Source organism: Lemur catta, chromosome 9 (assembly GCF_020740605.2).
Source record: "Lemur catta isolate mLemCat1 chromosome 9, mLemCat1.pri, whole genome shotgun sequence".
Classification (NCBI taxonomy): domain Eukaryota; kingdom Metazoa; phylum Chordata; class Mammalia; order Primates; family Lemuridae; genus Lemur; species Lemur catta.
The window spans coordinates 57,713,492-57,739,675 of NC_059136.1; the positions used below are offsets into that span (position 1 = coordinate 57,713,492).

At 35.4% G+C, this 26,184-nt stretch overlaps 1 protein-coding gene across 4 annotated transcripts in view; it reads left to right on the forward strand.

Annotated features, from left to right (window-relative positions):
* ANKRD46 (ankyrin repeat domain 46) overlaps window positions 1-26,184 on the forward strand; it is a 52,372-nt gene that overhangs the window by 20,600 nt on the left and 5,588 nt on the right. For 3 of the 4 annotated variants that reach the window (XM_045560394.1, XM_045560390.1, XM_045560393.1), the window contains exons 2-4: window positions 20,834-20,928; window positions 23,248-23,585; window positions 24,767-24,925. In XM_045560394.1, the coding sequence (XP_045416350.1) occupies window positions 23,275-23,585; window positions 24,767-24,925 (470 nt within the window). In that variant the 5' untranslated portion in view covers window positions 20,834-20,928; window positions 23,248-23,274. The remainder of the gene's footprint in view (window positions 1-20,833; window positions 20,929-23,247; window positions 23,586-24,766; window positions 24,926-26,184) is intronic. The other variant, XM_045560392.1, reaches the window with a different exon arrangement.

The window sequence follows — 26,184 nt, forward strand, 5'->3', positions numbered from 1 at the left end:
TGCCTGTATATGAAAGAAAAGTCCAGAGTTAGAATGAGCTAGAATGAGCTTCAAGTTTAATCAAGGCTTGGCCCTATTTCTCTGTTGCCTCACTCTGTGTACTTCCTATCTATCTATGAAATATATATCAAAATGATTGAAGCAATTTTAGATGTCCTGTTTACACACCATATTTTCAGGAAAAATGAGAATGCATTGCTTTAGCATTCTAAGCAAAGAGTCTTATTGGAGTGGTCACCTGTTCACCTTTAAATAAACCTTTACAGATAGGGGGATGTAATATGTTACATGGTTTTAAATAGTCAGGACCCTTTCAAAGCATATAAGCAGCAAAGAGTAATAGAGTTGGGTACCAGTGGGACAGGAAAAGTAGGAATGGATTCTAGGTAGGCACTGGGCATCTGAGGAAATGAGAAACACATAGTTTATTTTCAATCAAAATAGTATGTTCAATTCATGTTTTGGCATATGGCAATAATTGATAAAATACAAAAAGAGAAAGCCAAAAAGTATAGTCACAATAATAAATAAGTTAAACATCTCTGTAGAGTAGAAGCACAAAGTGATGAGTGGGGCTGCAGCTGTTCTGGAGGTGGGCAGTGACAGCCAGGAATTTGGCTCCTGCCAGATGACGGGACTTAAGAGTACATCACATGAGACAAAGGATTGGAGTAAGGCTTATGTCTTGAAGACAGGGCCTTGGGTAGAAACTACCTACGTGTAAAAGGAGGCCAAATAAAACTTGCTGTTGACTCCTGCCAGAATCCAATGACTTAAAGATGCTGGGCCTAGCAAGGTAGGAGGACACAGATGCGGTCTCGCAGTCAGAACCTGAACCAAACTTGGCTCAGTGATTGGATCTGTAATAGCCTCACTGTCACTTACAGACAAGAGCTCAAACTCATCTTTTATAAAACCTGGCTCTGAACTGCATCCCCACCTGATTCTGATATATAATATTATTTGAGAGTGAGATCAAAATAAAGCCATTTTCAAATTTACAAAGACTAAAAAAGTTTACTACACAGATCTTCCGAAACAAGTTCAATAACTATGTTGTTAGTCACATACAACTCAAGCGGCGTGCAGTGTAAAATTGATTCTAGCGCTGCGTGAGTTAGGTATAACTCACACACAGAAAATAAAAAATAACAAATTTTTCATTAAATTAGAAAGGATCATTTTGTTTTCAAATTCTATTTTCATAATAAAACACTGTGGCCTCAGGGAAAAATTTTTTTTTCCCTAATGAGGCAGTCATTGTGTTAAAACTACGCTGACAAATTCTCTGATACACCTCCCTTCAAGAGATGGAGCTTAAGTCCCCTCCCCTTGAGTTAGACTGGATTTATTAACTCTCTTCAAACAAGTAGAATATGTGAGAAATGTCTTTCAACATTAGATCATAAAAGACACAGCAGATTTCTCCTTGTCTCTTGTGTCACTTGCTCTGAAAGAAACCACTTGCCATGTTATGAGGACACTCAAGCAGTACTACAGAGAGACCTGTGTAGTGAGGAACTGAGATCTCTTGCCATTGGAAATGAGGAAATGAGGAAATGAAGTGAGGAAATGAAGCTTTCTGCCAAGAGTCATGTGAGCAGTCCTGAAAAAGAACCTCCAGACTCAGTCAAGCTTTTAGATGACTATAGCCCCACTGAAATCTTCAACTGTAACCTTATGAAAGACTCTTAGCACCACCCAGCTAAACTACTTTCATATTCCTGACCCCCAGAAAGTGACATAATAATGATTATTAGCTGCTTAATTTTAAAATTCATTATATACCTTTATGATTAAAAAATAAATCTCTTATTATACCTATATTGTCTCCCTACTTGTTCCTGATGCTGTTTACTTATGCTTTTTCTTGTTTTCTTTCTTTCCTTGATCATTATTAGTAGAGGCTTGCTTATTTAATGTTTTTTAAAGAACCAGTTGTTTAATTGCTTCTGTTTTCTCTTTTGTTGATTTCTGTTCTTCCATTTCTTTCTTATACTTTAAGTTTGATATGTTGTTCTTTTTTGCTTGTTCTAGAGTTATATTCTTAACTCACTTTTGCTTTTCTTTTTTAATAAATGTATTGAAAGCTACAAATTTATATTGAGTACTAAGTTAGCTGGATGCCACTGATTTTCATGTGTATATTTTATATTGTTTAGTTTAAATATTATATAATTTCTGCTATGATGTCCTCTTTATCCCACTAATTATATAGAAATGCATTTTAAATACCAAAACATGGTAGATATTACAAGAAAAGAAAACCACAGACCAGTATCTATCATCAACAAAGTATTAGCAAATCAAACCAAACAACTTATGAAAAGAATTATGCATCACCACCAGGTGGGATTTACCGAGTATGCCTGGTTGATTCAACATTTAAAATCAATCATTTAATATAATCCATCATATCAGTAGGCTAAAGAAGAAAAACCACATGATCATATCAGTAGATGCAGAAAAAGCATTTAACAAAATCTAACACCCATTAATGATAAAAGCTCTTAGTAAACTAGTATAAAGGGAAATTCTTCAACTTGATAAAAATATATACACACACACACACACACACACACACACACACACAAATCCTACAGCTAATTTCATACCCAATGGTGAGAAACTTGAAGCTTTCCCATAAAGATCAAACACAAAGCAAGGATGCTCTCTCTCACCACTGCTTGTCAACATCATATTGGAAGGCCTAGCTAATGTAATGAGGTAAGATAAGGAAATAAAAGGTACACAGATTGGAAAGGAGGAAATAAAACTGTTTGCAGATAACATGATCATTTATATAGCAAACATGAAGAGGTTGACCAAAAAACAACTTCTTGGAAATAATAAGCAATAATAGCAAGATTTCAGGATACAAGGTTACTTTCCTATATACCAGCAATGAACAAGTGGAATTTGTAATTAAAAACACAATACCATTTACATTAGCACCTCCAAAAATGAAATAGTTAGGTATAACTCTAACAAATACATACAAGACCTATAGGAGGAAAACTATAAAACTCTGATTAAAGGAATCAAAGAACTAAATAAATGGAGAGATATTCCAGGCTTATGGATAGAAAGACAATATTGTCAAGATATCAGTTCTTCCCAATTCAATCAATAGATTCAATGTAATCACAATCAGAAGAATCCCAGCAAGTTAATTTGTGGATATTGACAAACTGATTATAAAGTTTATATGGAGAGGCAAAGAACCCAGAATAGCCAACACAATATTGAAAGAGAAGAACAAAGTTAGTGGACTGACACTACCCAACTTTAAGACTTACTATCAGGCTACAGTGATCAAGACAGTATGGTATTGGTGAAAGAATAGAGCAATGGAACAGAATAGAAAGCCCAGAAATATACATAAATATAGTCAACTGATCTTTGACAAAAAAGCAAAGGCAATACAGTGGAACAAAGATAGTGTTTTAAGCAAATGATGCTAGAACAACTGGACATCCACATGCAAAAATATTAATCTAGACACAGACCATAGACCCTTCACAAAAAATAGATCACAGACATGATCATGTAAAACACAAAACTATTAAACTCTTAGGAGACAACATAGAAGAAAATCTAGATGACTTTGGGTTTGGTGATGACAAACACCAAAGGCATGATGTCTTTCATGATTAGGGTTCACTCTTGGTGTTATATATTCTGTGGGTTTGGACAAATTTGTAATGATATGTATCCATCATTATAGTAGATGGATTCATTTCACTGCCATGAAAATTCTCTGTGCCCTGCATAGTCATCCCTTCATCTGTCCTAACCCCAGAACCACTGATATTTCTACTGTCTCTATAATTTTGCCTTTTCCAATGTCATTTAATTGAAATCATACAATATGAAAGAAAGAATTGATTAGCTGGACTTTGTTAAAATTAAAATTTTCTGCTCTGCAGAAGACACCATCAAGAGAATAAAAACACAAGCCATAAACCAAGAAAAACTATTTGCAAAAGGCATACCTGATAAAAGGACTGCTATCCAAAATACACAAAGAACTGTTAATTCCAAAATAAGAAAACAAACAATTTGATTAAAAAATGGGCCAAAGACCTTAACAGACACCTCACCAAAGAAGATATACAGATGGCAAATGAGCATATGAAAAGACGTTCCACATCATATGTCATCAGGGAAATGCAAATGAAAACAATGAGATCCCCGGCCCCCCCCTCCCCCCGCACACCTATTACAGTGGCTAAAATCCAGAACACTGACAATAGCAAATGCTGATGAGAATGTGGATCACCAGGAACACTCATTCATTGCTGGTGGGAATGCAAAATTTTACACTACTTTGGAAGAAAATTTGGTGGTTTCCTAAAAACCTAAACATATTCTTACCATCCAACAATCACACTCCTTGGTATTTACCCAAAGAAGTTAAAAACTTACACCACACAAAATCCTGCACATGGATGTTTATAATGGCTTTCTTCATAATTGCCAAAAGTTAGAAGCAACCAAGATGTCCTTCAGTAGGTGAATGATAATCTGTGGTACATCCATACAGTGGAATATTATTCAGCACTAAATTGGCTATCAAACCATGAAAAGACACAGGAAACTTAATACATATTTCTAACTGAAGAATCATACATACTGTATGATTCATTATATGACATTCAGGAGAAGGCAGAATTATAGAGACGGTAAAAATACCAGTGGTTCATGGGTTGGGGAGAGGAAGGGATGAATAGGGGGAACACAGAAGATTTTTAGGGCAGTGAACTGCATAATACTGTAATGATAGATACATGTCATCATAAATTTGTCCAAATCCACAGAATGTATAACACCAAGAGTGAACCCTAAGGTAAACTATGGACTCTGGTAATAATTATGTGTCAGGGAAGATTTATCAGCTATAACAAATGTACCCATTAATGGAGAGTGTCTATGCATATTTGGGAGGGAAGGGCTGTGGGAAATCTCAGTATTGTATGAACCTAAAACTGCTCTAAAAAGTAAAGTCTATTTAAGAAAAGATTAAGTAATAAAAAATATACTCACAACTCAGTTGTGATACTAGTAACATTTTTTGGTAAAATTGTACTTTAGAAAAATTAAATTTTTTTGTTTTCAAATTCTTGTGATTATTTAAATTTTCTTCATTTTTATGTGGTTATTTTAAAATAATATTTCACTTTGTTCTTCTAATTTATATTAGCATGACAATATATGCTTAACACTTACATTTTTGTAAATTTATGGGTTTTTTTTGATGTTCTGAAATGTTCCTAATTTTTCACTTGAGATGTATTGAACATTAACCTGGTAAAACATTAATTTTGATCTTTTTAAAAATAAAATAACCAATATTAATGCTAATATTTCCATATTATATAAAGTAAGTATTGAAATACCCAGACTGTCATTTTGCTTTAGTATTGCATTTCTATCTAGTATATGCCTGCTTATGGAAGGAGTCAATAAATGTTAGTTTGTTCTAAATATTTACATTATAATATTTCTTGGACATTGAAAGACATTCAAGAAGTAGTCTTATGAACATGATTTCTTTTAAAATCTGATTATCAGTTTTATTGGTGCCACATTTTTAGTCATAGATTTTTACTTTAATTATATTTTTGGCCACCTTCAATGAGTGCCTTCTTTTCCATTGTCACCATTTAGGCATTTATGCTAACTTCAAGACTCCACTGAAAGACTTGTTTGAATGCATACTTTATATTTGAACCATACATTCATTTAACTGAAAAGATACAGATTAAGCACTTACTGTGTAATAGGTAATGCTAGACACTATGGATAGTGTGGAACAAGACAAATAAACTCATACCCTCAAAGAGTTTACTTTTAAATTGGGGAGATATACAATAAACCAAATGAATAAGAAAATTATTTGTATTAATAATAAGAATCAGGGTGAGGTAAACAGTGTGGTGTGAGAATTAACTTGTAGGGATAAGTAGGTGACATTTGCACTGAGACCTGAGTGACAAGACTGAGCTAGTCAAGTGAAGATCCATGCAGGGGAAGTACATTCCAGCAGAAAGAAGAGTAAGTACAAAGGCCCTGAGTCAGGAAAGAGCTTCAGGGAACATAAAGGAGGCAAGTGGGGGTAGAGTATGGAGAATAAGAAGGGTGAATAGTTAAAGATAAAAATTGGAGAGGTAGGCAGGAAAAAATCATTCAGGACTTTGTAGGCCATGTTAAGGATTTGGGTGTTATTTTATTTTAATTTCAAAATATTAAAGGGGCACAGATGTTTTTGATGCATGGCTTGAGTCAGAGCTATAAGTGTGCCCATCACCTGAATAGTGTTCTCCTCACTCCTCCACCCTACTTGATTTTCAGTGGCTTTTACTTTCCTCTGTGTACTTGTGTGCCCATCAGTTAATTTCAATTTATTAGAGAGTACATGTGTTGTTTGTTTTTCCGTTCTTGAGAGACTTCACTTAAGATAGTGGTCTCTAGTTCCTTCCAAATTGCTGCAAAAGGCATTAATTCATCCTTTTTATGGCTGAGTAGTACCCCATGGTATACATATACCATGTTTTGTTAATCCACGCATGAATTGATGGGCACTTGGGTTGATTCCACATCTTTGCAATTGTGAATTGTGCTGCAATAAACATTTGAGCTCAGGCGTCTTTTTGATAAAATGACTTCTTTTCCTTTGGGTGGATATGCAGTAGTGGGATTGTTGGATCGATTGGTAGGTTTACTTTTAGTTCTTTGAGAAATCTCTATACAGTTTTCCATAGGGGTTTTACTAATTTCCAGTCCCACCAACAGTGTATAAGCATTCCCCTCTCTCTGCATCCTTGCCGGCATCTATTGTTTTTGGACTTTTTAATAAAAGCCATTCCGAGAGAAGTAAGGTGATATCTCACTGTGGTTTTAATTTGCATTTTTCTGATGAATGTGACATTGAGCATTTTTCATATGTTTGTTGGCCATTTATCTTTCTTCTTTTGAAAAACTTCTGTCCATGTCTTTTGCCTGCTTTTTAATGGGGTTGTTATTTTTTTTCTTGCTGACTTATGTGAGTTCTTTGTAGGATTCTAGTTATTAGCCTTTTATTGGAAGTGTAGATTGCGAATATTTTCTCCCATTCTGTAGGTTGTCTGCTCTGTTGATTATTTCTTAGCTGTGTAGATAATTTTTAATATAATCAAGCCCCATTTATTTATTTTTGTTGTTGCTATGATTTCCATTGGGGTCTTAGTGATAAATTATTTGTCTAGATCAATGTCTAGAAGAGTTTTTCCTCCATTTTCTTCTAGAATTCTTATGGTTTCATACCTTACATTTAAGTCTTTTATCCATCTTGAATTAATTTTTTGTGAGTGGCAAAAGATAAGGGTCCTGTTTCATTCTTCTGCATGTGGCTATCCAATTTTCCCAGCACCATTTATTAAATAGGGCTTCTTTTCCCCAATGTGTAGTGTTGTCTGCTTTGTCAAAGATCAGTTGGCTGTAGGTAGATGGTTTTTTATCTGGGTTCTCTATTCTGTTACATTGGTATATGTCTTTATTTTGGGGTGCTATTTTAAATGTATTGGGTTGCCATTGACATATTTAAAGCAAGGGAATGACATGAAGTGATTTATGTTTTTGGAAGATTTTTATTTTCCTATATGAAGAATGGATTGTAGAGAGGCAAAAGTGGAAGTGGAGAATGGTTAGGAGTTTATTATAGTAGGCTAGGTAGACGGTCATGATTGGACCGTGGGAGCCACTAAAAGTTTTTTTAGCTTGGAAATAATGTTCACAAAGTGCGGGGTGATAAAATGAACATGGTAACCTACTGTAGATTAGCTGGGGAAGGGGTGACAGGAGAGAGAATGAGACAGAGACCAATTAGGAAGTCATTGAAAAACTTCATGTATAGGATTGTTAGAGCAAGAATTAAGAGTGGAGGCAATGGTGAATGGAAAGGAAAAAAACTTTGCAAGATGATGAAAGAAGGAAGAATTGACTGGGCTTTTTGTCTGATTCGGTGTCAAGAGAAAAGAAGGCATCAAGGATGACTTGAAGCCTGGGTTACTATGGGAGTATTAGTAGAGAATTTTGGAACAGTGTCTTTGGGGTGTATGTATGGAATGTTTGGTTTTGGTTTCTGGGTTTGTTTGTTTGTTTGTTTATTTTTTTAATGTTCTTCCATTGGTTTGAAAAGTGTTTGGTTTTAGATGTGATATTGAGGCCACTGCCTCCATATAGGACTGTTTATAGAACTGCCCCATGTATGTGCGCACATGCCAGCACACAATACTTTTATTATCTCTCTGTCCTTGCAGAGCACCAAGCTCTAAGAGTTGCTCCCATCATTGCTGCTGACCTCCTGCAGAGCAGAAATCTTTTTACCCGTTGTTACCAAGATATGGAAATTTTTTTACCCTTAATTCAAGGGGAAGTTTTTTTAAGGTGAACTTTTACTGGGAAGCTAAGGGGAAAAAATAGCATTTTATATTTGTATATTGCATTATAGTTTTTAAAGTTCTTCTGTACAAAAATGCTGTTAAGTAGGTAAGGCAGATATCATTATCCCAATTTTGCAAATGAAGAAACTGTGACTCTTAAAAGTTTGACGACTCAAGATAGTACCCTAGAAAATGACAGTCAGAACCTATGATACAAATGTTTTGATTGGTATCTAGTACTCAGTGCCTATCCTAAAGAATAATTCTTGATAAATTCACAGAACATGGATTCTCTTGATTCAAGTCCTTGAGTCTTCCTTTGCTGTTTATGGCTTATGATCACGTAACTGATTATTTTTCCTAGCTTCAGCCTTGTCTAGAGTGAGAGAGAAGTGGTACCTTTGGGTTAGCAGAACCCTGACACCAAGATTTGACCCAATTCTCAATTCCTTTTAGATGTTGATTATAGTCTTCTCTCCAGTTACTACTCCCCTTAGTGGCTCAGCCCTTCCCCTGGCCTTATGCTCATTGTGGTTGCTTCTGTGTGTCCTGGTCCCCTGGACAGGCGAGGCATTCTCTTCCCTGGTTGAAGGAGAGTGATCTACTTTGAGCCTTAAAAGACCAGAAGCTGGCTGAAGAGCATTAGAGACTGCTGTGTTGACAGATATCTTCCTGCTTGGGATGGCCAAAAGGAGGGTAAAGGAGAGGTTGAGAGATGTAAATGAGAAACATGTCACACCGTGTGAGGGAGTAGAAAAGGTGGACGATCCCGAGGTAGTTGTGGGTGAGGATCTGGGTGGTGGAACTAAGTCCCAAATGTACAAAGTCCAAGTAACGGCAACTGAAGTAAAGTAGAGGGAAAGGTATTTAATATTTGACATTGAGAAGTTTGAGGAACTCTTGGGTTAATCTTTTTTAAGTAATAAGTTATAGACCTGAAACCATCTAATAAAATATAATTTAAAAACTAAAGTTTGGGCCAGAGAAGATAGAAGAGAAGTGGTATGAAAGGACAGTGTATTTGGATAAACGTATTTTAGATTTATTTGAATTTGTATCACTGAGGGAGATATGCTAAAATATTAGTGGTAAATTTAATAGTTACCTTGAACCTAAAAGTTTGTCTTTAATTTGTTTTTGTATCTGTGTCTGTTCTTATACTCCTCTACAGTTTAAGATACCAAGCATCTCGTATTACAGATCATTTCCCCAAATCCAAAGCTTGTGAATTGAGAGTCTAAATTGTTTTATTTATTTAAATATAAGGAAGCTATTCTCCTGTCTATTGTTTGAAGACCATAAAGTCATTATCTTTAGATAGCATTTTAAAGAACAATTTTCCTATCATAATTATCTTTACTTAATATAGTTCTCTTGAGTACAGGATAAAAATTTTAAGTACCAGTTGTTCAAACTTGAAAATTCTTAACAATATTATAGTGCCTCTATATACAGGTAATAGAGAAATTTTTTAAATGCATTTACCATATTATTCCAAATCTCCTTAGTATTTGTTATAGAGCAAATGACAAAATATTAAATAGTATTGACATCGAGAGTAAGAACCAGAAGGAAAATAAGGTTTGTATTTGCCAGAACTAGCAAGAAAATTTAATTGACATTGTTTAAAAAAAAACAAACCAAAAAAACTGTTTATTTAAAAGATATTTTCTGAAAAACAGCAAATCTGGAAGAACCACTTAGCTGTTAAAACTTGAGATCCATAGTCACTGACCATTTTGGTAGGTCTCTGGGCAGTCTGTAAAAATAGTTCCATGGGAAACTGATATAGGGACTTGTCCTCTGTTCCCATTTCTGAAAGATTTCCCAGAAATCTCTGAGTACACAGATATAAGTGAGCCAACTCACAGATATGTTATTTTAATAGGAGAGGCTGTGTGTAGGGGCCAGGTCTCAATCAGAAAGAGAATTGCTATAATTTATTGTCTTCTGCTCAAAATTATTGTTCTACTGAAGCAGCATCAGGACTGCTGATGCAGCTCTGCTTTAGAACATCGACATTTCCCGCTTCTTGCCCCACCTCTTAGGTTCCTAAGTGGCAGCATGAGGAAAGCTCCAGCCAAAAAATACAACTTCTGCCTATAATCTTTTATTTATTTTTATCCTTATAAACTGGGCTAGAAAACCTTGGGGGGGGTCCCTATTTTTCTTTCTTGAACCCTGAGACATTTCTAAGTATATGCTCCTACTTTCTTTTCTCTGAATATCAAAAGATGCCGCCCCAAAATAGGTTCAAAGGAGAGACAGCAGAAAAAGAACCAAAGGCTCCCTTTAAAGCCTCAGATACTCCTCAACTCTCTTAGATATAAGACTGTTTATTTCCTTCCTACCAAGGGCCTCAGCATTAAATATTATTTCCAGTGTAGAGAAAGAGGAAATATTAATATCTAATCCATATGGTGAGTCATTCTACCATTTCTCAACTTGTGTGTCTGTACTATAAACATGCTATTTTTAAAAGGCTGTTTGGCTAAGTTGGCTCCTCAGTCAGCTCTCTAGTTGTTTTTTATTGTGTATCTTCTTATTTACAAGGGCTCCTAGAGATTGGAGTGGGTGAGGTGGGATGTAGGTCCAGTAAGGTTATGTAAAGAGTTCTGAATTTCAAGGATCTACCCAGGCCATAAATGTAAACATCATGGGAAGTGTAGACTAAAGTGATTTGCATAACTTCACACACAATCAGAGAAGTCTACTAGATCCTCTCTGGGGTTGTATAACCTAGGGAGGAGGGCACTTGTCCACCCAATGTCACCAGAATGTACATTCCACATGACAGATGCAGTACATGCTAGCACCCATCTAGCACATAATTTAGAGCATGGAAGGGTACAGATTACAATGGAATTATGAAAAATAAACCATTATGTTGAAGTTGATGTATACTCATGTGTCACTTAACAACAGGGATGTTCTGAGATATGTTGTTATGCAGCTTCATGTTATGTAAACATCATAGAGTGAACTTACATAAACTTAAATGGTATAGACTACTACACACCCAGGCTATGTAATATAGCCTCTGCTCCTAGGCTACAAACCTGTACAGCATGTTACTGCACTGAATACTGTAGGCAGTTGCAACACAGTGATAAGTATTTGTGTATCTAAATATATCTAAACATAGAAAAGGTACAGTAAAAAAACAATGTTATAATCTTATGGGACCACCAGTTGTATATGTGGTCCATCATTGACCCAAGTGTCATTATGTGGCACACCTCTGTATTTTATATTTCTACCATGAATCATGAATAGGACTAGAACCTTAGGGGGTGAGGGTAGCATGTAAAATAGGATGTAAAGTTGTAGCCTTACTGGTTCTCAGTGTCCTTACTTGTAAAATAATGAGATTGGGTTAGATAATCCTGGATGGCCTTCCAGCCTTAAAAATGTCATAGAAATACGGTCATGTATAGGCTAGATGTGTACTAGACACATCTAAATTTGTGTAAGAACCTAAAGACATTCTAAGATGTTCATATAATAACCAAATCGCCTGAAGACTCATTTCTTATAATGTACTCCTGTCACTAAATGACACATGACTGGAGTTAAGTTTCTTCTAAAAACACAGTTAATCTCATGTCTTCAAACTTCTTTGAGGTGAAAGTCTGGTTTAAATTTTATGGACTATTTAGAAAATAGGGAATATTTTGCAAAAATTATAGTTCCTGTATTTTGAAACAATACTGAATAAATGAATAAGTAAGAATGCCATTTAAGTAGCACTTTAAATAAATTAAATCTGCTATATAAATTAAGTCTGCTAAGGTAGGTTTAATGAGGTTGAGGTTTCTGAATAGACCTGGAATCATATTTATGCTATTAATTTTCTTGATAAACTTTTTTTAAAAGGAAAATTGAACTTCATTCTAACTCTGAATTTTCGCAAAATTACAATTACAGAGAATTATAATAAGTATTTAAAATGAAAAAAATAAATTTCATAGGTACTCCTCCTCTTGCTTTATACCTATACTAGGTAGATGCTGTAGTTGGACTTGAAATCCAGGTAGGCCACAAGGTGGCACCATTAGGCCATAAATAAAGTTCTGTTGTAGCTAGAAAAAACTGATTTTTAAAAAAATTAAATAACTCTATTACATAAGTAATACATATGCATGAAAGACTTTATATTGACTTCCCAGTGCTTATTTAATATCTTTATTATATAATTATAGATTATAAACTAGATAGTTCCTAGGGAGGAATTCTCTTGCTAAGAATTTTAAACATGGTAAAATTACATGGTAAAGATTTTAGAAAATGCTAAAGGTATTAGAATAAAACAAAATATCCAAAATAACCAGTATTCCTTTTGCAAATAGTTAATTTTGGTTTATTCTAATCCAATATCTTTTCTAAAAGTTGAATTGTAACTAAACTCTAATAATGCAAACAAGTACTAGTTAAGTAATATAAACATTGCCAGGAATATATCAGAAATCCTTGTGTGGTGTCTTCTGATTTCCTGGAGAAATAAAAATTTAGATAAGTATTTTCTCTTTATCCCAACCAGTAAGAAATACTTGAGAATAATGAGTCTAGGAGTTTAGTTACTTCCTGTCAAGTAGAAGACATTTCCAAATATTTTATGGTTATTTTTCCACACTTTAAGAAGTTTAGTTTGTATGAGATGATTACAAAAAGTTAATTCAGAATATGTGTGCTCGACTTTCCTATAAAGTAAGAAACACTTCCAGATACTGTTTTCCCGAAATTTAAAAAAGAAGTTCACTTTGAATGAAACGATTGTAAAGAATTAATTTGAAACGTATACACTAGAGTCTGTTTCCCCTTATGTAATCTTAGATGAAGAGGTTTACTAAACCAATTCATTAAATAAAAAAGAATCTTATAAAACAATTTTATTGACTTGGGTTTTTTTAACTCATGAAATGAGTATAATGATGGTATGTACTTACCTTGTAGAGTTTCTGTGAGGATTAAATGAGTTATTACAGGAAAAATATGTAGGACAGTGCCTGAAGTATAATTTAATCAATGTCAAATATAGTGTATCTCAAATATTGCTAAGCAGTTGTTTGCGTAGTAATAGCAAACATGAAAACAAGAAATTCTTTTTTCCTTTTTCATTAAGCTTAGTTCCTTAAGAACATCTACTAAATAATACCTGATTTACCTCATTTTAATTATTATATGAACTTAATATAATGAACTGACTTTTCTGTAAGTATCATTCTGTAATTCACGTACTTCAAATTAACCTCACCTTTACTATGTTAATGAAGTTTTAATTATGAATTTATTGATAGCTTGGCATTGATGATATCATGAACTTAATAATTTTAGACATAACCAATTAGACTACAATGTTGGAAATAGCACATAATGTGAGTTCTCCACAGATTTTGATATATAGTAAAAGTGTATCTGTGGTGGAACCAGATCTATCTAAAAATTGCTGTTTTTGAACTTGTATTATTTTTGAGCCTTGGAAATGAAATTCAGAGGGTTCTACTTATAATCTTCCTCCTTCCAATGTTCTTCATAGTACTGGGATATCCTGAAAGGAAAGTATTCTCAGTTCTTCCTTTTATTTACTTGCTACCATGCTTTCAGAAAGATGGTGATCTCTTTTCCTTTTTGAAGAACCCAAAGTAAATATTCACATATTTTGTCCTTATTTAGGACAGATAACTCAAAGGTTAAAAATTAGAATCTTAGCCATGTGATCAGTGAGAATTTATTTCCTAGGCACTTCTGATACAATCTTCAAAAAAAATAAATAAATAAGGATCTTAAATCCAGCCTAGTGTACTATGAACTATTAAATATAAACCAGAATTTTGCAAGTTTTATAGTGAACAAAGAAAGCATTGCATCAAGATTGCTGTCACAGTAAAATTACTGACCCATAAAGAAATGAGACTGGTTCCACAGCCATCCATTAGTCAGCCTCATCTGTGTCACATCTTTTAAATACATTGCCTAAGAACCCATTATGATAGTCATATTTTGACCAAAAAGATTATTTTAAAATTCTTTTAGACTATCTACATTTTGATTGGCTGAGAATGTTAATAAATTTGAATCTATGTAATAGGAAAAATTTAGAGCAAACTCTTTTTTAACGTGCTAAGGAATACAGTAAGAAAATTATGGCACATACATGCAATAGAATGCAGTTGTCCTTTGGTATCCATGGGGAATTGATTTCAGCATCTTATTCAGATACCACAACTTGCGGATGCTCAAGTCACTTATATAAAAGGGTGTGGTGTTTGCATTTAACCTATAGTACCTACACCTATACTACCTATACTACTAACCTATACTACCTATACCTATACCTAATCCCTCCCATATACTTGATTGCTTATAATACCTAATACAATGTGAAATGCTATGTAAATAGCTATTATACTGTATTGTTTAAGGGAATAATGACAAGAAAAAAAGTCTGTACCTGTTTATCCAATCGCAAATTTTTTTAAATATTTTCAATCTATGGTTGGTTGAATCCATGGATTCAGTTATAGAGGGCCCTGTTACCAGTGTTCTGTATAAATTGTTACAGAACACTGGTAACATGGAAGGCTGTTCACAATATAGTAAATAAAAAAAGTTTAACATTGGTATGTATAATATGAATTAAATATGTATATTCGCTTAGGGGAAAGAGCTAGATATATAGCTATAGATATATCTATAGATATATAGTTATAGATATATAGATATAGATTATAGCATCAAAATATTAGTAATAGTTGTTTCTAGTTGGTGGGATTATGTGTAACTTTTATTTCTATATTTTCATATTTCTAAAAATTTTTACAGTGAACTACAGAACTAGTCATAAGAATAAATGTTACTTTAAAATTCTGTGACAATGAACTTAATTAAATGTACATTCAATAAAGAATTATGGGATTCTCCCATGTCTAAACTTCAAGAAAAATTAACATACCAGGCACCATACAATCTGCCAGGATATATAAAAAATTAGACCCATTTCTTGCCTTCTAGAAGCATGGTCTGGCAAGCGTTTTAGGACAATTGTGGGCAAGCAACAAAGTTTTACAGTAACTGTTTTCTCCTGATTTTCTTGATACCTGTGTAGAGGCTGCATGGCTCATTGGAAATATAGACTAAATATGAAACCCTACTCTGCCAGTTACAGTTTTAATTGTTAAAATTCCTGCTTGCTCACAGCTCTATTTCTTTTTTTCCCCTGCTTTATTTTTTATTTATTTGCTTTTATTAAGGGGGTACAAGTATTTTTATTACATGGATATCTTGTATAATGCTTAATACATTGACTGTCACACTAGAAAAAAAATTTTTTGCCCTGGGGCCACAGTGTTTTATTACAAAAATAGAATAAAAACTTCAAAAACAAAATGATCCTTTCTAATTTAATGAAAAATTTGTTACTGTTTTCTGTGTGTGAGCTATATGCAACTCACGCTATGCTGGAATCAGTTTTTACACTGTCTTCCACTTGAATTGTATGTGACTCGCGACATATTTATTGAATTTGTTTCAGAGAATTGAGTCTTCATATGCTTCAGGGGGCCCCGGCCTCGAAACTAGCATGATTTAAATACAACTCACATGGCAGTTAATTTGTTAAGTCAGGGCTTTTGGTGTGCCCATCACCAGAATAGTGTTCATTATACCCAATAGGTAAGTTTTTATGCCACACCCACTCTCCCATTTGGCCCCCTTCTTGGTTTCTCATGTCCTTTATATCACTTTGTGCCTGTGTGTACCCATCTGTTAGCTCCCACTTAAACATGGCTTTTTTTCTTCCCCAATATCTGTGGATTTGTGCATAGCTCAGGTCTTAAGAACAGTAATTTTGAAGTACTAGCAGTTAGGATTCAATAACTTCATTGGAAGTTCTTGTTTTATGGTTCTTTGAGGTTATTTTATATTTTGAAACAACTGTATCATTTTAAAAGGGTAAGAATAACCAAGTGATATAGAGAATCCAGATTTTGTAGTTCCATTTACTTTATATTATTCATTTTCTCAGTTTTTAGCACTTTTCTTTGACATTAGAAAATGGTGAGGGTAATAAGATCTGACCATGTATCTCTCCAGCTGTGCCATTTTTTCCTTGCGTTTTGCTAAAATGTCTGATGCTTTGACCTCTAATCAGAATTGGCATAATATAGTCAGTTCATTTGAACCAAGAATGTAGCACTGAGTCTTGCCTTTCCCAATGACTTTTCAAAATGAAAAATAAATCAGTACATTATGTATTCTTATTGATAGTGGATATAGGAGAACAACTTAAAGTTATGATATAATATATATTAGTAATAAAATAGAACATGTTCTCTTCATTAGTTCTTAACCATCAAGAATACTATCTTAAAGTTGTGTAGATTGACCTAAGATTGTGGATCCAGAGTTTGAGATACAAAAGAAAAAGAATATTAGAACTTACCATCAAGTCAGTGGATCATAAGCTTCCACAAAAACCTCCTTATTATTTTGTCATTAGGTTGAGACAAGCACTGTTTGACATTAGGAGCTCTTGTTGAGATTTAGGTGACTGCCTCATCCCAAAAGATGAATGACTCCATCCTCATGAAGTCTCTTGGGCAGTGCCACAGAGCACAAAGTGAAGAGTTTTAAATGTTAGACTGTCCCTGTTCTCTAAAACCTGACCCCTGGAGTTCTGCTTTTCACAATCCCAGCTAGTCTGCCTCTGAACCGGTCAATAGACACTGTCCCTAATGGATACTGTCCTTTATGAACCATGGCCCTGGTTAACAACCAGCATGTTTTCTGGGGCTTAGGGATTTCCATATTGACTGTTCTTGTACTGGGCCATATGGTTTTTTTCCTCTGCCAGGAACCAGTTCTTTTTTTCTTTCTTAGAGGTTTTTACTCTCCAGTAGATGTCACCCCATTGCCAGAAATGGCTCTGGTAGCAGGAGATCAATGTTCTACACAAGCTTTCTTCAGTACAGGAGAGGACAGTCTCTCCAGAATGCACCCAGCCTAGGGAGGATAATAACTATTCTTTTTTGAGTGCTAAGTCATACAGCTAGTAAGTAGCTGAGCTGGGGTTCAAAGCCAGGCAGTCCAGCTCCAGACACATTCTGGGTGGAGTAGCCAAGCCCTCTTAACAGCATCTGACAATAGGAAAAATGGCCTCTCTTTGGTACATTCCGAGAGTTGCCCATTTCAGGAGGGTCAGACTGCCACATCTCTCCCTTTCCTACTTTCTCCACCTCTAAGAGAAACCTTCATTATGCTTAGCTTTCACATTCATTCACAGAGGAACACACTCAGCCTTCAGTAAATCTTGAAAGATGCTAGTTCACTGTTTACACTCTTATTAGTACCTCTAACTCTGCTTGTAGAATGGTTCTTATTAAATACTCCCTTTGATTAACACCAAGGCATCCACCTGTGCCCTTCCACATGCTTGGTTGTACAAGGTCTTCCATAAATAACCTGACACCAGACAAATGACTGGAAAAATGACCTTACATCTTTTTTGCATGGGAGAGATAGGCACATTCACACTCAACAGTCTTTCAGTCAAAATCTTTAGGCCTTCATATGACCCAATACTTGCACTCCCGACCATTTATCCCAGAGAAACAAAGATTTACATTCATATAAAAACCTGTACACAAATATTTGCAGAAGCTTTAATGTAATAGCCAAAAACTGAAGACAACCAGATGTCCTTCAGTAGGTGAACTATTAAACAAACTCTGGTACATCCGTACCATAGAATACTACTTAGGAATAAAAAAGGAACAAATTATTGATACACATACAACCTGCATGAATCTCAGAGATTTATGCTAAGTGAAAAAGACAGTCCCAAAAGTTCCATACTGTGTGGTTCCATCTTTAACAACATTACTGAAATGACAGAATTATAGAAACTGAAGACAGAATAGTGATTTCCAGGGGTCAGAATGGGAGCAAAGTAGGTATAGCTTTAAAAGAGCAACAAGTGAGAGATTCTTTGTGGTGAAGGAAATGTTCTGTGTCTTGACTGTATCAATGTCAATATCTTCGTTGTGGTATTGTATTAGGTTATTATTAGTAAGTATGAAATGTCTGATTTCCTTAAGTACTAAGTTTTACAATTGATATCTCTGACATTTCACTTTGACACCTTTTGTTTTATTTTTATCGTGATGGTACATCCTCAGTTTTTCAAATGCACATTTTGGCTTATTATCTTTCAAATTTTCTTTAGAGCAATTGTGAAACCATGGATAAGTCAAAAATTCATGTTATTTTTGACTGTGAGTTCCATCGTGGAACCAATGCAGTGCAGATAGCTCAAAATGTCAACAAAGTGTTTGGGAAGGATGTGGCTAATGAATGCACAGTACGTCAATGGTTTGAGAAGTTCCATTCTAGTGATTTTAATCTTGAAAATGAGCCACGTGGGCGAACTGAGATGGCAAAATTGTGTCGATAGTTTAGACACATACTTTGATTAATTGTACTGCTTCTTGTTTGAGATATAATAAACTACATTTTTGATTCGAAATCAGGCATTTCATATTTAATGACCTAATAGTGTAGTTTTGCAAGATGTTACCATTGGGAGAAACTGCATTAAGGGTACACAGGGTCTCTCTGTTATTTCTTACAACTGCATGTGAATCCATAATTATCTTTAAATAAAAAGTTTAATTTATGAATCTTTAGTCCTTTTCACCCCTTGAACAATGGTTAATATGTGTTGTGGTTTTTATCACTTTATGATTTCTTGGGGAAACTATTAATAGATTTCTAGTGATTAAAGTCTAATTGTGGTCTTGAAAATTTTCTTGGCAGGTTTCTAGTAATTTAGTCTAAAAATTTGTATAATATTGGATATGAATTACACATAAATCTGTAACTTGATCAAGTGTGTTTTCTTATGGGGCCTAGTCATATCAAAAGAAAATGGCACAAGCATTGTCTTTCTAGTGGATTTAAGAGAACATTAGGATTTTGGGGGGGATGTAACTATATGATCTATAATTCTATCTCCAGATGAAAAGCAAAAGTTGTTCTTTTTATAATGTGAACTCTCCTACCTTCAGAAGAACTCACTTGCACCATTTTAATTAACATTGAAAATGAAAGTCAAATCCTGTATTAGAGAGGCTTTAATTGTGAAGACTTTGCTTCAGTGGTCAGAATAAGAGAGGAAAAGTACTAGGCTTTGGGTGAATTTAGAATATTTGTGTAAGGAAATCAAATTAAGTGGCTCAGTGATATGAAGGTTGTCTAAATTAATATTATGGGATCACAGAAAACTAGGAAACAACTGAGGAGGGCAGTTGTTTTGTGTATCATCATGGCTTCATCATCTTTACTGGTACTTTGTGGGACTGAGCCTCACACGCTGCTTGCCAGCCACTGTCATCAGGTCCAGCCTAGCACTGATAGCCCTTACGATACAACCTCACTCACATATCGTAAATGGAGCTTCATAAAATACCATTAATTATTTCCCTATATAAATTTAGGGATTTGGTAGCAGTGAGCATGAATGACGAGTTAAAAGTTAACCTGAGTTTCAGCCTGACCATGAATTTGGGATTTGGATTTTATATGCCACCACTTAGCATGGTATATGGCACATTTCAGGCACACGGTAAATGTTTGTTTAATGAATTAATGCTACTTTTTTGTGGTCCGTGGTCCCTCCAGAGAAGAGTTGAGTGGGCAGACAGGGTAATCGCCTAGTCTCTCAGTACCCAGAGGTGTGGCCTGAGTGGGCCTGCCAGAGGCAGAAGTGTGGGAGTAGGCAGCACCGTGCTGCAGGGCGGGCGGGGGCGGGCTGTCTGGAGAGCACTGCAGGTAGCTCTGGGCCAGATTTTCCTTCCCACTCAGGGGAAAGGACAGTCTCAGGAATAGATTTAAAGAGATTTAAATACCAGCATTCAAGATAGATTAGAAATATTTTTTCTTAAATGTATCCTGTTTGGTTTAAACATAAGTATTAGCTGTTTTTACCCTTTCCCCCTCATTATGAATAGTATTTTATTTCTAAAAATGCTTTTGTAGACTAATCTTAGAGATAACCTCCATTTTATAATGTGAAAAATATGCATTCTGAATTCCAAATAATGACTGAGAGTAAATTTTCAGAGCCCAGTTTGTTCCCCACTGAGGGCACAAAATTTGATGCTTTTTCTTTTGTCTTTCTGTCCATGCTTTCTTGTTTGTGAGCAACAGAGCAGCTCCTTATTAAGCCCTTCTTTTCTTCCTTTCCACTACCTTATTACCTGTCGGGTACTTTACTGGCCTCACATGTTGATGCCTCACCCACAGGTTTTCTGGGTAATATCTGCAGGTCCCACTGGCCTATCAGTATCTAATAGAACAGCAAGTTCTTTTTCATGTCACACCTTTGTTATAAATGAGTTTTCTATTTACTGTAGATCCTTGCCGGCACATTATAGCATTTTTGGGAACCTTCGTAAGAATTCAGAGACACTGCTAACTGACCACTGAAAGATCTCATCTTAAGGCTTGTGTGAGTATTCTCTACTGTGGACTTCCTCACGATGTGTGAAACCTCCGGTGAACTGTGGCCTTGCTTTAGGGCAGATTCAGTTCTGTGATCAAGATGAAAAGTGTTATCTGTCATTGAACTTTATTAAATGTGAGGGTAAGTTTAGCAGTTTCTCAGGGACTCAGAGAAACTGACAAAATACACTACACTTATTCTTACCTAAAAAATAGACAGGAATGGCGTGTATTTTTTACTGAGCCAACGTTCAGAAGAATCTGTCTGCAAACCACAAAAATTCTTACTGTGTTTGAATCAAAAATACCAAGTAGATTGTTTTTTATTTTCTAGTTTTACAGAATTTAATCAAAACACATTACCTCTTGAAATCCCTTGATATATGGTATTATTTTTAAAAAGGTTTATGGTAGCTTTCTCTTCTTCATGATCCAATCCAGTAAATACTATAAGGAAAAATAGATTACCTTCAAAAAAAATTCTTGAATAATTTATTGAGTAATTTCTTCTCATTAAGTCAATTTTAAAAAATCATTATTAAGTATTATAATATGAAGTTTATTTTATCTTGATCTCTGTAATTCTTAATCACAAGATTTTTCTCTTTATTGGAATTAACCTTAACAGCTCCTTCTCATCCTTCATATCCAATGAGTCATTAAGTTGTGCTAATTCTGTCTTCTCTATTCTTCTCCAGTATGTCCCCTTCTATCTACCACTGCCTTAGATGGCCATCATTTCTTGCCTAGATTACTACATGGCCTCCTGATTGATATTCCCTGCCTCCAACCTTTTCCTCTCCCATCCAGCCCCTCCATATTGCCATCCAGGTAATCTTTCTCAAAGACAGTAAAACTGTGCCATTTCCTAGGCTTAAAATCCTTCAGTGGTTCCTCACTGAAATTCAGATATAATAAACCTTACCATGGAGTTGTTAGGAAGATTAAATAAAATTCATTAAAAGCCTCTAGTTGATGCCTGGCTCAGAATAGGACCCAGTATATGCTAATGCCACCCCCCCTTTCCACTGAGAGCCCATCGTAGCAGCAGAGCCCTAGTGTAAGGCAGCCCAGGACTAGGGGCCGGTGGCTTTGCTGGGAAACCAGGGGCCAAGAATCTCACCACACTCAGCAGCCATGCTTTCCTGAATCCCCTTGAGGTTAGGCACAAGAATAGATTGGTCTAGCATCCAATTCCATCAGTGTTCCAGAAAGAAAGAATTGACCTGATCAACTATGCAAGCCAAGCCCATCTGTGACTAAGCTTTGGTAACTTTATAGTAAGAGAGCCATCTCTGTAAATGCATCAGTCTTTGCCTTTCTGTTTTCTTGTTTAGGTTTGTTTTCTCTTCAGTTTCTTAGTAAAGTTTCTTTTGACAGGCTTTAACGTTTTCTTAAATGAACCAAGGAGAAGAGAGAAAGAGAGAGAGACCTAGGTGTTTGCACTTTGGTAAAGCAGAATGTTCTGAGAGTTCAGGCATGCTAGTGGGGCAGGGACGCTTCAGTGAGAGGTGTGGGCAGTCTGGTGAGCTGGGTTAGTCAGAGGGATGAAACTCACGCTGGACCCACCTGGGGGTGCTGCTTCTGTCCTGCCCCTGTATTCCCAGACACCTCCTTTTTTCCCCTCACCTCTCAGTCTTCAGACAGTGGGAGTTTTGCAAAATCAGGTATTGAGAAAACCACAGAACAGAGCAGAATAGGATTAATACTGCAAAAAAAAGCATAATCTGAATTGATTTCATGATATTTCCAATTTTTAAATTCAGTTTGTTACTTTCCTTAGCCTTTCTCTTTCTATGAAAACTTGAAATTTATACTATAAAGTTCTAGCAGGTCCTTATTGAGTGTGTTACTTCCATGCAGGTAGTTTTGTTTACCATGTAGAGTATCTCAAATACAAGAAGAAGCAAATACATGAAAGAGAATTCCTTTGTATTAACAATGTCTATCAGCAGTGGCATTTATATATATATATAGGTAGTTCTTTTAAGTTTAAAGATCACATCTATGTCTTCTGACAATGCAATAAACTATAAGCAAGTACATCTTAGCTTTAAAAATATCTCTTAATCTTTTTATATGGTGAAAAGCAAAATAGAGCTTTATAGTAGTAATTTAATTACAATTTTGAGCCAACAGATGTGAAGAAAATAAAGTAAAACATTTTAATGGAAAATAAAGTATAATTGATAACTTGTTTCTGTTTGGTAAGGTAATTTATTAGAGGCGGGAGGCCAAGAAGGATAAGAAATAGTGCTTTTCTAAATGACTTTATTGTGTTGATTTCATTTGGCTTTATCAAATCTTACCTCATGTTTCATTACAGGCGTGTTCTATCCATCAAATCAGAACAATGTCCTACGTTTTTGTTAATGATTCTTCTCAGACTAACGTGCCCTTACTACAAGCCTGTATTGATGGAGACTTTAACTATTCCAAGCGGCTTCTGGAAAGTGGCTTTGACCCAAATATTCGTGACAGCAGGGGCAGAACAGGCCTTCACCTGGCAGCAGCCCGAGGGAATGTAGACATCTGCCAGTTATTGCATAAATTTGGTGCTGATCTTCTGGCCACAGATTATCAAGGAAACACAGCTCTTCACCTTTGTGGCCATGTGGATACTATTCAATTCTTAGTTTCCAATGGACTCAAAATTGATATTTGGTAAGTTCTCTGTGGTTTTTGAAGTCTAATCATTTCTTCACATTGGTCTCTCAACCTACAGTCTAATCTCCGAGTCTCTGATTTTGTTTCCTCATTGATCAGTTGTAATAACAAGTTCAGAAAGGCATTTAGGACATTGTTATCTTGTTAGATGAGTGAGGGAACAAGGGAATGACTTCTAGATTTATGCTGAAGCCGTGTAATTTTATCTATGAAAATAGTGGCTCGTTTATGCTACTAATTAATTATATAGTATAAGACAGGGAAAAAGAAGAAAAAAGTAACTTTTGTTGAAAATCTGTGAGCTAGACTGTGTTTACTTATGTTAGCTCATTTAATCCTCAGAGTGAATAACTTTCATGGTAGGTATTATCTTCATTTTACAGATGATATAGTTGAGACAAAAAGGATTAAATGATTTGACAAAGGTCACAGAGTTTATAAGGGACAGAGCTGGAATTTGAACCTAGTTCCCCTGACTCCAAAGGTTATGTGCCTTCTGTCATGTTTCGTGCTAGTTTCATAATATCTCTGGGGTCCAGATTCCTTTTTAGACTGAACCAGGATTTTGTGTTTGTTTGTTTTAGTGATACGCTGTTTCTTGAGTGGGAAAGATGTCAAGACTATAGAGCTTGACCTTTAAATTACAGTTACATGCTGCCCTAACTTATCAGTATCATAATGCCCCTGAATCTGAATAAGATAGTAAATGGTTCTATTAATGTGATGTGAATTAACTGCAGGATTTAGTGTGATTTGGGTTCTCTCTTGTTATTAGTGCTAAATAGCTGAGTGAACCAAAGCAGCTTATTTGACTCCTTTTTAAAAAAATTCTTAGACTTTTTCTATATATACTCTTCCCATAAAATATAGATGTCAGATAAGAGTGAATCTGGAACTAGACTTTCCAATTAATCTCTGAGGAGATGGTCTCTCTTTCTTTTATTTATTGTCCTTTATCCACTCTTTTGCCTGTATATTCTCTTTTGCCTTTTCCCTGGAAGGGAAAAAAAAATAGGTTAATTCAAAATTCACCTTCTGCCTCCACCTTTGGGTTTTAGTTTTGAATCAATCAGGCTCATGTTTTCTTCACTGAGATCTACACAAATGGGTACTGACACTGTAACTAACAATGTAGTATAACTGCTATGATGGGCTCTTTATTTTTTGAACGTTTTTAGCAATCATCAAGGTGCTACCCCCTTAGTTCTAGCAAAACGCAGGGGTGTGAATAAAGATGTCATCCGACTGCTGGAATCTTTGGAAGAGCAAGAGGTAAAAGGATTTAACAGAGGAACCCACTCAAAACTGGAGACCATGCAGACAGCTGAGAGTGAAAGGTACTTGAGATATTTATTTATTTATTCATTTGTTTGTTTGAGACAGGGTCTCAGTATGTTACCCAGGCTGGCCTTGACTCCTGGGCTCAAGCAGTCCTCCTGCGTCAGCCTCCTCAGTAGCTGGGATTACAGGCACAAACCACCACACCCAGCAAGATAAAATTTTTTAAGTGGCAAGTCACTTTAAGTACCTGGATCTTTTATGGTGACTTTGTGAGCCTTATATTCTTTTACTTTCAGGTGCAGAGTTTTGATACTTTCCTTGAACTTTATATAGGCCCTTATGGCTTCAGATTATAATTGAAAAGCTATAAACAGAAACTATTAATACTACATGCCCACATGCACATAATGTTCTGTTAGCCACCTGCTATATTGACAGCACAAGGGAGAAGAAGCAGTTAAAAGCTGAATCTAAGGGAAGGAAGCAGGAGTTTAAGAATTTTAAGTATAGGTCACAAAAAAATGGAATTTCAAAGAAGAGGAGAAACATAAGTAAGCCTAAGAAGTTAGACAATGTTAGAAAAGACCAAAGGGTAGTTTCCACAGTGGAATGCTAAGAGACAGTAAAACAGGAGAGGGAAAGTAAGATAAGATGTAACACATACATATTTCAGGAATGTGAAAGTGACTTTCAAGTGAATTTGGAACTAATGAAATTTGAGCTCCAATAAGTAATTGAAACTAAGATGTGACTGACACCATGTTAAATATCTCATCATTTTTCATCTAGAAGCAGCAGAGAACAGAGTTCAGGGAGCTCTGAAAAGGTGGCAAACCATCTTTTCTCTTGGCCTCACTGGCTCAACAGGTAGTCAGTAGGCCAGACCTAGTTGTTGTAGCATAAAGCTTGGTCAACCATCATGGAGTTTCAGCCTTCCAGATTAAACCAGTGAGGTAAGAAGGATGATGGGCTTACTATAATCTCTTCCCAAAATTTTCAGTAGAATATAAATAGAACAAACAAGGGCCTACATTAGCATCAGCTGTTGACCTAGAAGCTGATTGACTAGGACTTGAATTTAGGCTCACATAGACCACTTACCCCATCGGGATCATTGTTGGGATTAGTTTTTCTGTGAGTTCTAAATGAAATCCTCTCTAGTTTCCATAGCTCACCCTTCTTTGATTCCTCTGTGTACCCATTGCTTTCCTCTTCCTTTGTGTGCTGGTGGTTGTACTCCTTGGGGACCATTAATTCCGCTCTCAACCTTAGGTCTATTTTATTTAGATACTTTCAAGCACTTATTACCGTCCTA